The 16,642-nt window shown below is 33.0% G+C and overlaps 4 protein-coding genes across 5 annotated transcripts in view; 3 read left to right on the top strand and 1 right to left on the bottom strand.

Annotated features, from left to right (window-relative positions):
* Positions 1-277: 277 nt before the first annotated feature.
* Positions 278-4,358, top strand: LOC130647598 (probable serine/threonine-protein kinase tsuA). The gene is made up of 2 exons (XM_057453516.1): positions 278-968; positions 1,900-4,358. Exons 1-2 carry the CDS (start codon positions 854-856, stop codon positions 3,720-3,722), a joined length of 1,938 nt encoding a protein of 645 aa, XP_057309499.1. The 5' UTR covers positions 278-853; the 3' UTR covers positions 3,723-4,358.
* Positions 4,359-6,140: 1,782 nt separating this feature from the next.
* The window catches only part of LOC130647603 (DPY30 domain-containing protein 1-like), a 49,782-nt gene continuing 39,280 nt past the window's right edge, over positions 6,141-16,642 (bottom strand). The window contains exons 2-4 of the mRNA XM_057453523.1: positions 8,718-8,876; positions 7,844-7,988; positions 6,141-6,553 (exon numbers count right to left, since the gene is read on the bottom strand). Of these exons, the coding sequence (XP_057309506.1) occupies positions 6,207-6,553; positions 7,844-7,988; positions 8,718-8,864 (639 nt within the window). The 5' untranslated portion in view covers positions 8,865-8,876 and the 3' untranslated portion in view covers positions 6,141-6,206. The remainder of the gene's footprint in view (positions 6,554-7,843; positions 7,989-8,717; positions 8,877-16,642) is intronic.
* LOC130647605 (uncharacterized) lies at positions 13,213-14,563 on the top strand. The gene is made up of 2 exons (XM_057453525.1): positions 13,213-13,421; positions 13,680-14,563. The coding sequence occupies exons 1-2, from the start codon at positions 13,362-13,364 to the stop codon at positions 14,073-14,075; spliced, it is 456 nt and encodes a 151-aa protein (XP_057309508.1). The 5' UTR covers positions 13,213-13,361; the 3' UTR covers positions 14,076-14,563.
* LOC130647601 (uncharacterized) lies at positions 15,008-16,391 on the top strand. 2 transcript variants are annotated; one of them, XM_057453519.1, is made up of 3 exons: positions 15,008-15,128; positions 15,227-15,495; positions 15,737-16,391. In XM_057453519.1, the coding sequence occupies exons 2-3, from the start codon at positions 15,333-15,335 to the stop codon at positions 16,333-16,335; spliced, it is 762 nt and encodes a 253-aa protein (XP_057309502.1). In that variant the 5' UTR covers positions 15,008-15,128; positions 15,227-15,332; the 3' UTR covers positions 16,336-16,391. The 2 variants fall into 2 exon arrangements, with proteins under 2 accessions (XP_057309502.1, XP_057309501.1); XM_057453518.1 differs by lacking the exon at positions 15,008-15,128 and having other exon boundaries at positions 15,151-15,495.

The raw sequence follows: 16,642 nt of genomic DNA on the forward strand, positions 1-16,642 counted from the left end.
TTCATACATGGTTATGTCGTTGTCATTTCTAAAAGACCAGTTAAGAGCATATTTAGGCCTATGACTCTAAGAGCGTTTAGTTACATAAAAACAGCTTCACAAAAACAACCAAGCTTGATTTTGGCCGGAATTTAAGAACATATCCATCGATTGTAAGAACAAAATAAGGTTGTGTTCCTAGAGAGAATAAACTGAACACGTGGTAACGTAAAAAAACACTGGGTATGAACTGTAGAATATTCTTTTGGCGGCATGTACAATTTCAATCACAATCACAATTTCAGAACCATGAGATAATTATAAGAACCGTTAAAACCTGATCTGTTCTTAATTTTCGATATATTTTTTTCTATTAATCGTTAGCGCATAAAAATATCAACATGAATTCCAACCTCGAATTCCAACCTCAAAGGGTAGTGTTCTCTTAAATTTGATCTTATATAAAAAGCGTAGAAAAGAAGAAACATTTTAACATAAAAATATGCACCTAGATGGTGCATGCGTGCCAAAGATTTGCAAGATATCCACTAAACCATACTTTGTTTGTAATTTTGTGTTCATGCAAGCAAAAGGATGTAGTCTTTTCCGAAAAGATTTTCTTGCGTTATTGCATTTGCCGTATTGTTGTCTTCCGAATTCACGTTGTTTACAACAAACACAACGCACTTTTGTTATTGTTTACATCGCAGAGAACGTTATTGTACGCAAACTTACATTTCAATGGTCTCACTATCGGTATAATTTCAAACTCAAATCGTTCATGCAAAGCGACTTGGCGAACAAGTTTGATTTTCTATCACATTGAGATGCTGCTGGGTTTGAAAATGAAGCCTGTATATGAGCGCCATCTTACATGAACACCGCCATCATGCTTGGGCTACCTCCACAGATGATAAAATTTTGTTTGGCTGCTCTCCTGATGACGACTTGGTGGAAAAGTGTAAAGTCACTACACACAAGTGAAATGGGTAAGACTAAAGATATTTTTAACAAATTACTGAAAATATAATTACAGTGGAGACTCAGTAACTCGAACCTTAAAGAGACTGCAAGAAAGTTTGACTTATTGATTGCAAAAAAGACAAACTTCTTGTTAACTTAAAGTTAAAACCTTGAACCTAGATCTTGCAGCTCTTACAAAAGTTGTTGCTAATATTGCTTTCATGACAAATGTTTATAATATAACTTTTTTTTATGAAAATTCCAAATTTTTAGCCTTATTTACGCCGACCAAGGTGACGAAATATTAATGTTAATCTTGTACTCTTTCCTCAGCTGTACAAAGTCTTAAAATAACTGAAGTTATTGCGCTAATAATTAAATGTGTATTGTGGAACCTTTTATAAGTTCGTTTGTTCGGTTTGTGTATCTGTTTGTACATGAGTATGTATCTATCTATCCTCCAAAAATTAATCCCGCTAAGGTAGTCTGTGCTAAGTGATTTTAGTATGAAGCTATTGCTAAAGTGAAATAAAGTAGTAGTCTGTACTTAAGTTTTACAACAGTTAATTAACCTCGCTCCCAGGGCTCTGTGTCTCTTCTTTTATGCTGGGATCGGTCATGTATTAAAAGAGAAAAAAAGTGAACCTGGGGTCTAAGTTGAAGGTCAATAGCACCACCAAGCATTAAAAATAATATGAATTTAAGGTGAATTGTTAGAAGGTTGGATGAAAAACTATTATTTACAAATATATGAATGTCAGCATAATAAAAATTTTGAATTGGATTTGTGGTTAACCTTTTTTGTGGCTGAAAAGATTTCGCGGTTGGGTTACTTAGGCGCGATTTGCGAAAGACACTTTCGCCGAAAAATAAGGTTAAGTTACCGCAAAAGTTTATTCCCGCGAAATTTCATATACTTAAAATTTGTTTTCTTGACTTTATTTTGGTATTTTTTAGTTAATTTCAGCGATGAGGATTTCGGACTAAGCGATAAGAAGTTGGCAGCATCAATGAACAAAAAATCTCTCTTAAACAATTCCCAAAGCGACAATACCACTCATAATAAACATTTTCATCGTTTCAAAAAGAAAACACTTCAAAAGTTTAAAAATAACAACAAACTAGGCAACATTTCTCTCACGGAAGATTCCTCACACCACGACAAGAAAACCGCACGAGAACTTGTAATACAAGAACCTCCCAAGGTTGAGATAGTTGAACGTCCAGCAGAAATTGAAACAGAGATTGTGAACACGTCACCCGTAGTTGTCAAGCAACCTTCACCCATTATACAGGCTCCAACAGAAATCATACAGAATCCAACAGCTGTTGTACAGGCACAACCCTCAGTCGTTCAGGCTTCACCAACAGTTGTAGAAGCGCCTTCCTCTACAATTGTGCAAGCTCCGTCGCCATTGGTACAAGCTCCTTCAGTAGTAACGCAGGAAGCTGCACCCTTAGTGCAAGCTCCGCCACCTGTTATTCAAGCGCCTTCAACAGTAACACAAAGCACTGCGCCGTTAGTGCAAGCTCCTCCACCCGTAATTCAAGCGCCTTCAACAGCAACACAGAGCGCTGCGCCATTAGTGCAAGCGCCGCCACCAGTAATTCAAGCACCTTCGACAGTAGCGCAGACATCTCCAGGATTAATACAAACTTCGCATTCCTCTACAGCACCAAATCAAGCGCAGGTGGGCGCTTATCAGCCATCGAGTCTTCAGCAACCTTACCAATATCCACAATACAATGTTCAAAACAACCAAGATGGCAATGATGACGACGAAGACGATGAGAGCGGCGAAGAGGCCGATGAGGATGAATATGACGACGACTATCGTAATGGAGATGGTAATGATGATGGTGATAACGTAGACGAAAACAACGACGGCGATAATGATGCAGATGGAGATACATCGAATGAGAACGACAATGAGGATTCGAACAGTGATGACAATTCAAACGGTAACAATGATTCGAATAATGTTGGAAATGTAAATAGTAATAATGACGGTAGTAACGATGACAACCAAGAAAACGGGAATCAAAATCAACAAACATCTAACAGTAGTGACAACGAGGACGTAGATAATAACAACAACATAAATGAAGAAATATTAAAGAGAAAACAGAAACAAAAAACAATGCAAGTTAGAAATCAAAAACAGTACGAGCACGTGGATCAATCACGCGTAAATAAAAACAAACTATTGTCGAAATTAAACGTAAAAAATATTTATGAAGATCCGAATCCCGGTGACGCATTAACGGACGAAGAGAACAATAACAAAGGTGATGGTGGAGATAAGAACATATTTGAAGCTGATTTGAATGGGAAAACAACTACAGACTCTTTAAGTACAGAAGTAAACATGGGTTTACAAAAGTTGAGGAAGAGGCAAAGCAAAGTTAAGAAGTCTGAACGCAAGCGTCTTCCCGTGTTGAGGGTAATGAAAAAAAATTCGCGCTCTAAAGATACGAAGATGGCTACAAATGGCGCCAGCAAGCTTGTAAAACCGCACTTAAAGTCGAACTTTATACACAGAAAAAACATTGGCAAAAAAATCGCCAGTGCTCATAGACTTATTTCAAATTCAATTTCTAAGTTGAAACATTTAAAACAGAAACGAAATCACAGAAACAAAAAACAGAAAAAGGTAGCAAAAGAAATTAATGAAGATATCGATAAAGTTTTAAATGAACTTGATGTACCAAACGCAGGAAAGAAACATCGAAATCACAAGTCTAAACAACATCATAAACACAAGAAATTTCGCGCGTAAATTGCACTAATGAAATCAGTTACCAGACTCTTTTTATACTGCACCTAGAGTTAATGGAAAAAAACTAACAACTATGGCTTTATTTAACACTTTTGGAACAGGGTTTACTAGGAGGTTTTCCGACATTGGGTGGAACATATTTTGAAGTAAAAATTAATCCCGGGTCGGACTTCCCCAACCTAGTCCTCAGCTCTTTTTGTCATTCTGCGCTACTGACAGCTCCAGGTTTGCCTTCCTTTTTTGCGCTATGTCGACACGGTTTAGAAAGAGCTTTGAAAATAAAAAAGCGTCGTCCTGGGCTATTTGCTTCTCAACTTGCTTCTCAACGGCGCCGCGCATTTTAAAGATCCCGGAGTACAGTTTATTATAAGAACTTTGCATCTTTTCGTTAGACCTTGCATATTAAGTGTAGAAAATTTTCGGGGCAGAAACTTTTGCAAGTTCTGGTCAAACTTGCTAAAGCTAATATCGTAATTTTTCAACAGCATCAAGCTGCGCAAGTTTACGAACGCGAGTCCACGAACAAAATAAATCCCGGTAAGAGTCGTCTATTTTATTTTTGAACACTACGCATTCTGGTTGGAAATTTGAAAAAAAATTTTTAGCGTGAACTAACACGGATATAAAATCACTGAATTTTTAACTGCTTTTTTTTATCATTGTTATAATTTTTTGTTAATTTTTATTTTTATTTTCCGTATCAAAATATTCTTAAACGCGAAATAAAGTTTTTTTTGGCGAAAATGGTCACAACCTCGATTCCAGGGAATAAACAAGCGCTAAGACAAGAAGTCCTGAGATCGAGGTTGTTTTGGCCAATCTAGTTCATATTTACTACAGCACACCTGAAGTAGCAAGTTGGTAACAAGTTTTTAGCTCCTTTTCTGCTCTCTAATATGTGGCACCAGTACGAGTATCAGACAGCGAGGAAACTCTAGGGACGAGGTTTGTCCAAATTATGGTAGTTCTACTAATGTCAAGTATTTCTTACAATACAAATTTGTTCCCACGGCCTTTCTAAATATTTTTAATCGAGACGACGAAAAGCTTGGTAACAGGTTGATGATATAACTGTTCCTATTTTATTTGTAAATCGCTAACCTCGATTTCACAGCCTGTAGCGTTTTTGATACGAGGTACGCGTTTTATCCTCATAACAAAAACGCTACAGGGATTTAGGTTAATGAATCATTCATTTTCGAAGTTAGTGACGTACAAGAAAGTAAAAAAGGGTAGCAGAGTAGTTTATTAAAACACTGTAGGTTAAGTCATACAATCAACATACATCGATTCAGAGCTGTATGTGAGCAAAAAGATTTACCGTCTTAGGACACGTCTTTTTTATAGAGAAAGTTCTCTGAACATTTTATTTTATATCCTTAGAATTCTTTTTTAGTAGGAACCCTGCCAACCTTTTAATACACTTCTTTGATTTTCGCAATATTTTTCTAGTTAGCAGTTAAAAATGCTTAAAATCTGAGGCTCGAGTGTTTGCGCTAACAATAACCTTCGCATGTATATTATTGCTATTAGGCCTTCGCTTACAGCTTACACGTCGCATTTAAACACAACGCGCGACAGAAATTTGTTCGCGAGAAAGAATAGTAAGCTAAAAGCAACTCAATTACAACGAAAATAATTAGTTTATAAACTAAATACAAATATAAGGAATTTTGTAATATAACTTCTTTGTGGTATTTTTTTTAAAAGAATATTTTAGATAATGTCGATAACATTTTCCACTTTTTTTACTGCGCAAATTTAGTGCGCGCGAAAATAAATTTGAACAAGCTGCCTTAAGCAAAGAAAAATTGGCGTGTAGATATTTTTTTATACGAAATTTAAATTTCTTAAATTGCTTAAAAAAATGCTTCAAAATTGATAGAAAATTTGCTTGATGGTTGCTTAACAGAAAATATGAACACTTTCAAGATTAGTAGAATTTCGCTCAAAAATTTTAAATGTTCAACCACATTTGTTTCATACAATGCCAGATTTTTAACAGTACCCAAACTAAATAATGATTCGATTCAAAATCAAGAAGAAAGGGACTGTTTAAACTAATCTCTTAGTAAACACAAAAAAAGCAGAACATTTTCAAATTCAATGTAAGTTCAGTGAATCGTTTTCAAAACCGCAGCCCAAACATACTTTGTTGCCTGTATCTAATATTCACATCGAAGTTGTCTAGAAATCTGGCAGACGTTAGTACAGTTAATTATGAACTGGGTGCTTATAACAAAAGATTATATTATTGACTAAAGAGAATTTTGTTCAAATCCTTGCAAGAAGCTCGCGCTTAAAATCAAAGTTGTTTTTAAAAGAATTGATTAATTTGTGCTTAATTTAGCGTGGATATTATTAGCTAAATTTACTTTTAATTCATCGAATTTTGACAGAAAAAAAAATCCATCGATCTTTGCTTCACGCTAAAATTTCTCCGCTTAAGTTATTAAGATACGGATTAACAACAAAAATGTGTTTTTAATTTACATCAAGAGAATCCTTCATGTCAATATCTGTATTTTCTTCATCATTCGTGACATCACCTTCGTCGTCTGCCGGTTTTTCAGCAACGGCATCGATGTTGCCGTCTTGCTCACCAGAATGAGATACAAGGTCTCTATTTTCCTCTATATCTTCTGAAGTTGCACCGTGCCTACTTATGCTTATCCCCGGGTTAGATGCAGTCGCTTCTACAACAGTCACACTGGGATTGTCCGTGCCGGGTGTATTTGCGAATTCTGCATCAAGATTTTCACTTTTTGACGATTTCTCATTGACTTTCTCTTTTTCGACGTTTTGTTTTTCTTCTTCCTTAGTTTCTGTGACTAAACAGGAAAACAGGATAAAACATTTCGATACTTAAAAAATATATTTAGATCAAGTGAGAAAGAGAGTGATTTTCCAAACCTAGACGAAGTTGTTACGGGATACAATATACAATCCTGTAAAACAAAATGGTTATTGGAATATATGCTGAATTTCAAACATCATTCCCAAGGACTTAGGATTTTGGTTAGAACCTAAAGCTCAAACTTGGATCATTCTTGTTGGCGTTAGCATGGCCTACTTTCTTGATTAATTCTAATTAATTAATTCTCCTGGACCTTAGCGCACCTTTAACATACCTCACCCGTCCTACACATATGCCCAAGCAGAACTTTCATGGCTTTCGGTTGCGGAGCCATTTTTTAACTTTAGGTATAGTGAGAGTTCGAATAAGCTAACACATAATTTCACAAAATTAAATAAAAAGCCGTGAAATCCAGAAAGAATTGATTCCCTGAGAGTAAACGAATCAAAACATATAGTTATCAATTTCAACGAATAGCATTAGCACGCTCTTCCTTCTTTCATTTACTCATTTGCACAATTTTTACTATTTTTTGCCCAGGTTCGATTTTGCAGAACATAATTTCCGGGCACTTTTAGAAGATTTGAATTACCCTAAAAAGGTAAGGACATACTATAAAATCTTCTTTCAGGAAAGTTGGGAAATTTAATCCTTTCCATTATTTCAAAATCAAAATAGTCCTGATTGACCATTTAAACCTGATATTTCTGACTTTTTTGACTGCATTTTATGAATTTACAAACAGAGTGGGTAGCCTGTTTTTATACTGCAAAGGTTCAAGCCTATTACTAAGATGTTGTCAAATAAGTATAATCTAGGGTATGTTTTCTATCACTTAATTATAACTAAGAAATCAAACAGTTTCAAACACAAATTCAGTTTAAACGAGTAAGTAATTTCAGAACAGCAACATGAAAAAATATCGTATGAATTCTAGCTGTCCTAAGTAGTATTATTGTTGATGTTGTTGCAAATCAAATTCAAGAACTCAGAATGTGTTCTATCCTTTTTTGTACAATGATGAATGATAGTGATAAAAGAGGATTAATTTAACACACCATCAGAGAAAAATAACACACCATCACAACACACCATCGCAACACACCATCACAACACAACATCACAACACACCTTCACAACACACCATCCAAACACACCTTCACAACACACCATCACAACACACCATCATAACACACCATCACAAAACACCATCTATACTGTCTACTCAAACACCAACTTATCGTAAACACATGTTTATACATACTTGTGTTGTTCTTCTCTTTTTCCATTTCCCGTTTCAAAAGTTCCTGCGCAATTTGATTTTGTTCTTCCAACATGGCGGCTTGTACCCTCTCCTCCTCTGCTGCTATCATGCGTTCTTTTCGCAGCAGTTCTTCTTCTTTCTCGACCTAAAAAAATTACAAACATGGTTAATTTGAAAAAAACATACAGTAGGAATACATAAAGTAAAAAAGAAAATGTTGTATAGACTAATTATTAGTATGAAAACATGACAGATCTCCAAGTCTAATAGTAAACAACCGATAAACTTGAATAAACAAGTAAAAATACACAATGATTTCAATACTTCAACGAACATGTTATGAGAATTTTGGAGGCATACGTTTTATTTAGGTATATGATTAGGTATAAAATGAAGAAACGGATGGCACTAAATATGATCATTTCAAATTTTGATCAAAATACAAGAGAAAAAAGAAAGATTAATGCAACAACAATCCTGAAACCTGCTTTTCCGATGTAAAATGTATTATCATTCAGGTAATAGTAAAAATTTCCTGAAAAAACTATGATAAATTCAAGATTTTTTACTGCAAAGCAAAATCGAAGCTTAAATGCTAAACACATTACATCACGGAAACGCAAAAACCACTACTAGCGCATTTGCTAAATTTAAACACATTTTTTGTGCGTGTAAGGCTTGCCATATTTTAGATTTTTGTACACAGGGACATAAAGTAAACTTCTATGCACAACAAACAAGGATTAAAAAGAAATTTGCTTATATTTCAAGGTCACCTAGATTCATTTGAAGCTTGCAGTCCTGCAGACCTCTATTTATTTAACTTTAAATTTTTACTAGCAACTGTGATTTTAAAAGTAAAGCATATTATTACCTGTCTCTTATTTTCTTCATTCTGAACAAACTTTCTCAGCCAATTCGCTAAATAGTCTATAGGATCAGCAGGTTTCTTTTGACAAACTTCAGATAAACCAAGTGATAATGCTGTACCCACATGTCGTTTTAAGTATTCTGAATCCATTATAAATTTTAACTAAAGTGCAAGCAAAGGACTAATAAAAATTATTCACAAACTTAAATATTTAACCAATTATGTATATAATAAATAATCAAATACTTTCAATCAGCCAAATTATGTCTTTAAAAAGAATATATTGCAGGATTTATTTTGAATTCTTTATTTTAGAAAAAAAAAACATTACCTTTACTAACAATTAAACTTTGGCGAACGCAGTAACACAGAATGCATATATAATTCTCAAATTTAAAAGAACGTAGACATAATTGCATCAGTATATACATGGTCACTGGCAGTGAATGATCTGAACAATTTACGAAAAAAGAACTTGAACAAGCCTTAAAATTTTCATGTTAAGAGTTTATTTCATCACAGTCCTTTAACACAAAACGTTCTTTGACAAGACTTTCCATATAAAAGATTGCCATCACTACAGACCACATATCAAAAAATCTAAATGGCATTTATGTTGTGTTTAATGACCACCAATATGAAATGGGTGACTATTAATAAGATAAAGCTCGATAAACGGGAATGGTATATTGACAGAAAAAGACTAAATTGGAAACAAACTGCTAAATAATGTAGCATTGCTTGTACTTGGTACTTGGCATGTGTCGAAGGCATTGTATATAATCTTAACCTGACAACCATTACGAAATTAACTTATCTTAAATGTAGCCAGATTGATTTAATAAAATAACAATAGTTACAATATGTCTGGTTGAAACACTTATGAGGAGTGGACTCTGGGTAATTTTAAAGTAGAATTAATTGCGTTGGGTTCCTGGATAATAACACAAAACTGATTGAAAACAATGTATTTCAATGTTTTGTCACATGCACATAAATATAGTAGGTTTGTATAGAAATTTAGAAAAAAGTTATCAAGGCTTTTAAAATGCGGGCAATCGGTTTTCATGCAATTGTCAACACAACTGCATTGCATAAAAAATAATTTAAAATTCTATAATAAAATCTTTACTAAAGATCATTAAAAACAAAGCACAGTGATCGAAATGGGGAAATGTATCCTGCCAGGAGAAATTTATCATATTTTGCATTTCAGTGATCCCAGGTCTCAGAAATTGACACTTCCAACAAATAAGTATACCAATAAGTATGTCAATTTTTGTTATAAGAGATTTCACAGAAAACACAACTGCAGTGCTCGAATGTCATTGTATTTCATCAAAGAAACAATTTTTATTAAAAATATTTTTATTAACACCAAAAATTTTATTGAAATTATCATATTAGAAACAAAAAAAATTGTTAAAAGATATCTTATTAACAATTAATTTTATTTAAAATATCTTATTGTATACTACGTAATCTTGAAATGCAATCTATGAAAGAAAAACATGTACACATGAAGGTACATTTTTAAATAGGTTTATTTAAAATATGTTTCTTTTCCTTGAATCTTAATATGCAATAGTAACAACACCTGTACTTGACTTCTTTCACATTATTTTTATAATTTTAAAACGTCTATCACATTAAAAAAAATCTATTTGTTAATTTTTTTTGACAGACGCTCTCCAAAATGGTCAGACATGTCTGATGTCCAGACATTATTTCCATCACTGGAGCATTCATTTTTTCGTGTTCAATCAAAACAACTTCAAAAAAACAGAAAATATCCTTGAAAACCTTATAATTTCTAGCCTGGTCAACTAAGCAAAATTCAGTCTCTTAGACGCAAACGAATGGAAGCAAATCCCTAAATTCAAATCCACCAATTAACACAAAATAAGTTCTCAGAGCAAATATGGATTAAAAATCAACCAGTAAGCACAAAGCCAGAGTCATCATATCTCACTCTCCTAAAAACTATGAGAATTAGTTATATTTCTTCAGGTGAATGAGACTGTTCGCGCACAAAACAATGACAATGATCATGTGAGTAAAAAACAATAGAAGCATTCACTCAAAAAGCAATTTCTGTATTCAGCAATTCAGTTAAGCTTTGTTGACGCAGTGATGATTGACATTTTGCTTAATTGATGAATCACATTTGTGCTACATCCAGTTCGTAGGGGGGTGAAAGCTAAAAAATGAGGAAATGAAAGAATAATTAGCTAACAAAAGGTAACCACAATAAAAATCTGTCTGGAAATGATGCTTAGCTATCTAGGGCTAGACTTTAGAATACCACCTGTCATTTTAATTTTACAATTAAATTAACCTACATGACCAACGCGTAGGCCAACAAAAATAAAAAAGAGAATAAAATCCAAGTAATAATAAAAATAACAAACACAAAAATATAATAATTAAAATTAAATAACAAAAAACTACAGTAACAATCCAAACCACAAAAAGGAAATACATGTACAAACCAACGCGACCTACGCGACCAACGCGTACACCTGAAATTGCAATGTAAAGGTTTCTTCGCGCATAAAAGCAATGCATTGCAATCACGTCCGTTATTAACGATAGCTTTCTCCTAAAATTGCAATGCAAAGGTTTCTTCGCTTATAAAAGCAATGCATTGCAATCACGTCCGTTATATTAACGACAGCTTTAGCGACGAACGGCCGACGTAACAATATAGCTTCTTTACTGTATTAACAAAGAATTAAAATGTCTATAAAAACAATCATAAAATCACAATCGGATGAAACTTGGGCAGAACTAAATAAGAAACTCATGGAGCATGAAATAAACTACAATAAAGTTTTGACAGAACCTTTGTATCAGTTCATTGACGCCATCGCTAAGTCCGTCGGAACAAATATCGGATTCGTATTACCTTCAATTTTAACTACAATTAATTACTTAGCATCAAGCCAAAATTTCAATTGCGAAATAAGAGATGGTTATGCTGTTAATTTGAATACGTTCTTCTTATTTGCGGGACAACCATCGACAGGGAAAAGTCCAGCAATCAAAGTCAGCGTCAGTAATCCTTTAACAGGTTTGGATTTACATAAGGAATTAATTTCCTGTTCTACATCATCCGGTTTAACAAAGTTATTATCAAAAATACAAAGAGCATTTATTGTTAATCCAGAGATTCAGGAATATCTGCTAAAAATAATTAAACAAAATGACGAAAATACGGCGAGCGATGTCGAAATATTATGCAAAGTTTTTAGCAGAGAATCTTGCACCTTCAATTATGGGACTGAAAACAGAAGAGAGATTTCATCTGACACCACACTATGTATATTAGGTAAGCATCGGCTATTAATATTTAACTACTGATTAACATCCGCGAGCACACTCCTCCTTACTCGAGCAACTAACACGGAAAATCTCTTTCTCTCTCATTATTCTATATATAAACATTCTTTTTTTATATATGTGCATAACTGAGTTGCAGCTTTATGATACTGTAACATTCTCGTTCTTTATAAGTGCATATCTGCGATGCGCTGCTGCTTTTATATGATGATCAAGATTTTGCTGTACGAGTTCTACACTAGTTTAGCAAAACTTTTGGACACAGTATTGAAGCAAAGGCATGCATTTACACCATTTTAAACTGTATTTTCAAAAAAAAACATCACCATTTACATTACGTTAAAATGAATTGTATCAAACTTGGTGTATGCAACCACCTTTAATTTAAATTTTAAAAGCAAAATTGTACTTTTTTTATCCAGGTGCCACTCAGATCAAGACATTGGCATTATTATTATCAAAAATGGATATGGGCAATGGCCTAATCGATAGATTTATAATTTCTATACCAACATGTTATCGACCATTGCCAGAAGAACAATCACAAGCTAGCACTTTTTTAAAAACCAAAAATTTTAAAATAGATGACATCTACGAAAAGTTAGCAAAAACAAGTTCTGAAAACACACAATTTTATTTCGATGACGATGCTCAAAAGTAAGTTAACGGATACAACGAAGATTTTTTTAAATAAAGTTACGTCGGAATTTTGATCAGTCCAACTAAAACCGTTCATATATCATTGTTTAAATAAGCTGTAAAACTCAGGTAATAATTGAGTTAAAAGATTTAATTCGAGCTGTGTGTAGAGCTTGTGTATTGATTCACAGGATCGCTCCATGGTTGGTTCCTATACGGGTGCGTTGACTCGGCTTTGGAAATTGGCCCTATTTTGTTCTAGGAGATCTATCTAGTTACCCACCTGGTTGATTACATTGATTATTTTTATTTATTGACCGTAGAAATCTATTTTACACTGAATTAATTTAAATAATCTTACTAATTACTTAACAAATAAGACCTTTCATTTGCCGATTAATGAATCTGTTCTATTTTTACCAACATATCCCTAGTTGTCTACAAATAATATTATTTCTAGAATGTTTGATGAAATGGAGAAAAACTTTCTCATCGAACAATTTAATTTTGAACAATTTAAAAAATGGCAGACCAACTCAGAAAAATAAAACAACGGACGTCATTCCAAAATTAGCTGTTGCTATTCATTTGTTGGAGCATATTTTTTTGCAAATAAATTCTGGAAGAAATAATACAACATTTCCAGAATCAATCACCTTACAAACCATGCAAAAAGCTTATTATTATTCTCAAATGTTGACCGAACAAAAAGAATTTTTCAATGGTGTAAGTGCAGTTCTATTACTTAACATAATTTACAAGAACCTTTATTAAATTTTTCTAATATTTATCAATCCATTTTTTTCTACAGATCTTATTCTAAAAACGAGCCAGTGTTTATATAATTTTATACAGCACACACACATTGCCTCATTTTGACAAAGGTGTCCCATTTCATATTTCATGCAAGCTTGACCGTTATATATTTCATTTTCAGCATTAATTTTTGTTATCTGATTAAGTATCACATTTGTCTTGTTTTAGTTTGTTTCAGACATGGTTTGCGAAAAAAAAATTAAAACCATCAAGCCACCAACTTTGAAAGATTACACCATTGCACTGTTAAATATGCCAGGTCGAATTGTCACCTACCGGTCGTATAAACAATGTGCATCTAAAAGGTTGAGATCAATGATATCAAGTGACTACAAAAAAATATGTGAAGACTTAGTAATGATTAATGCTGGGAAGTTGAATTCAGTGAGATTGAATGGTCAGAGTGAAGAGTCATATATTTTCGTTAAGTTGCCGTACGACGAATTACCAGAGGAGGTCAAATCAAAAATGCAAAAAAATACTTACCTAACGAAATATGAAATGAATTCCCCGAAAAGCATCACGCAAAACATTATTGACGCGGTGCAAGACATCTTTCAATAAAATATTTTTTTTATTTTCATTTTCATTTTATTTTCATTTTCAAAGTTAAGTAATAAGGATTATCGTTGCGTTTGTAAGTAATGAAAACCAATCAAATCCTTGCCTTTAATAACAAATTTATATTTTCTTTAGCAATAGGGTTGTTACAGAGTGTCTTACACACGTATTGTCAATAAGTTTTTTTTCACATAATGTAATAAAATTAAAAAATTTCATTGGTTTAACCTTGGAGGAAAGAATTAACTAATACGCTATAGCTAAAATCAAATAATCTACAAATAAAAACGCACTTCTATTTTTCCTAAGAAACGGTTGTTAAAGTGATGCCATAAAAGAATTTGTTTACTTTTAAAATTTTTATTATGTTTGTGCATCTTTACTTTGTTAATTTTTATTAGATTTATTCTCAATGATTGCCTATCAGAGTTGAATGTTATTTAGAAAGGTTACAAATAATGACTTAATACATGACCTACATTTTCAAGAAATTTTGCTGTGTCGACTTTTTTGTAAGAATATATTATGTAAAAATGTCGAAGCATAAAATTAATAGGAAAATATTTATACAAATATAAAAGATTATACTTGAATTTACGGTTAAATTATCTACTTATACAAAAATTATACATCAAATTTCCTACTTTCATTTTTTTTTAACTTGAAACAAGGTCATTATTTGTTTTTTTAGGTTAATATAGATTTTGTTATTGCTTTATTATATTAATTTTGAATGGCATGTTATGATTTAATTGAACACATGCATCATGTATTTTTATAGTCTTATTCATGCTATTTCGTTACTTGTTAAATCGTTTACAATAATATTTCTCTGAGATATAAAATATATAAAACCCACAATCCTTAACGTTATTAGTGTATTTAAAAAAAATTTTGTTTTTCAGGTGCATAAATAAATTAAACAATGAAACGAACGCGAGAGCATGCTAGCCAAACAATACAAAAAGTTGCATCTACATAAGACGTTTCCACTCAATGTGGATATAGCACAAGTAGTTACAATAGAGCTACGAAGTCATCGTACATTAATTTCAGGTACCATACATATATGCATCAACATCTTTGTGTCATATTGGCTTATATTAACATCTTATTAATATCACTTTTTAATAAAAATATTAATTTCATTTTAGATACCTATTGAAAAATGTTATTTCAGACAAGGAAACCACTATTAATTGGTGTTTCCACAACAAACTTCTAGCAAATAAAAGAAAGTGTCCTGTATGTAATTGTGACATGAAATACACGTTGTCAACAACATATTCATCGGATGGTGTAAAGTGGCGTTGCCAAAAGTTAGATCACACGAAAGATGTATCTATACGAAGAAATTCTTGGTTTGAAGGTTCAAACATGACATTAGAAGAAGTAATTGAACTGACGTACTGGTGGAGCACAGGTATGAAAATATTAATGAGATGCAAAACTTTTTTTATTTTGAACATCTTAAAAAAAACTTTAACTTATTCAGTGTTTTTCATTTTACCACTTTTTTAAAAGACCAAACTCTCTAATATTTTTTTGGTTGAACAATCTCTTCTGGTTGTAGCTAAAAACACCTGTTTTATAGTTTCGCAGACCTTACTTTGTTGTTGATACTCTATTCCTAAAGTAAAAACCCGATCTTCTTTTATAAACAGGAACCGAACAAGTAAACATATGCCAAGAAATGGGTTTATCATCAGCAACTATTGTGGACTGGGCAAACTTTTTGAGAGAAATTTGCGATGAGATAGTGATAAAACGTTCAAAACCGATTGGTGGAAAAGGCGTCAAAGTGCAAATTGACGAATCTAAATTTGGAAAGCGGAAGTACCACCGCGGTCATAAAGTAGAAGGACAATGGGTCTTCGGAGGGATAGAATCTGAATCAAGAAAAAATTTTATGATTCCTGTCGAAAAGCGAGATCGCAATACCTTGATCCCCATCATTGAAAGGTACATCTTACCAGGAACGACAATTGTCAGCGACTGCTGGAAAGCCTATGACATTCTCGATGAACTAGACTATCACCATTTAAAAGTGAATCATTCAATTGAATTTGTAAACGAGTCTGGTGATCATACCAACAAAATAGAGGGGCATTGGCGACAAGCGAAAGCAGTAATGCCAAAATTTGGTGTCAGGAAAAATTTTTTTTCGTCACATTTGGGAGAATTTATGTGGCGATATGAAAATAAGGACAAAAATTTGTTTATGCAAATTATATCAGACATTTCTTCTATTTATAATTTTTAATAATCATGTCAGTTTTTGCCATTATAAATCCTTTATAAAATATAAAAGTTCTGCAGCTTGTGGAAAAATACTACTACATTCTTGACTCAAGCCTCCGTAGCATGTGAAGACTAACATTTGAAAACTATAACTAAAACTGTCGTAGGTCGCGTACTTTTATAAAAATTCGATCGTTCCGATACAAATAGAACGCGTAGGTCACGTAGGTCGCGTAGGTTACTTTTATAAAAATTCGATCGTCCCGATACAAATAAAACGCGTAGGTCACGTAGGTCGCGTAGGTTGCTTTTATAAAAATTCGATCGTC

Source organism: Hydractinia symbiolongicarpus, chromosome 6 (genome assembly GCF_029227915.1).
Source record: "Hydractinia symbiolongicarpus strain clone_291-10 chromosome 6, HSymV2.1, whole genome shotgun sequence".
Lineage (NCBI taxonomy): Eukaryota > Metazoa > Cnidaria > Hydrozoa > Anthoathecata > Hydractiniidae > Hydractinia > Hydractinia symbiolongicarpus.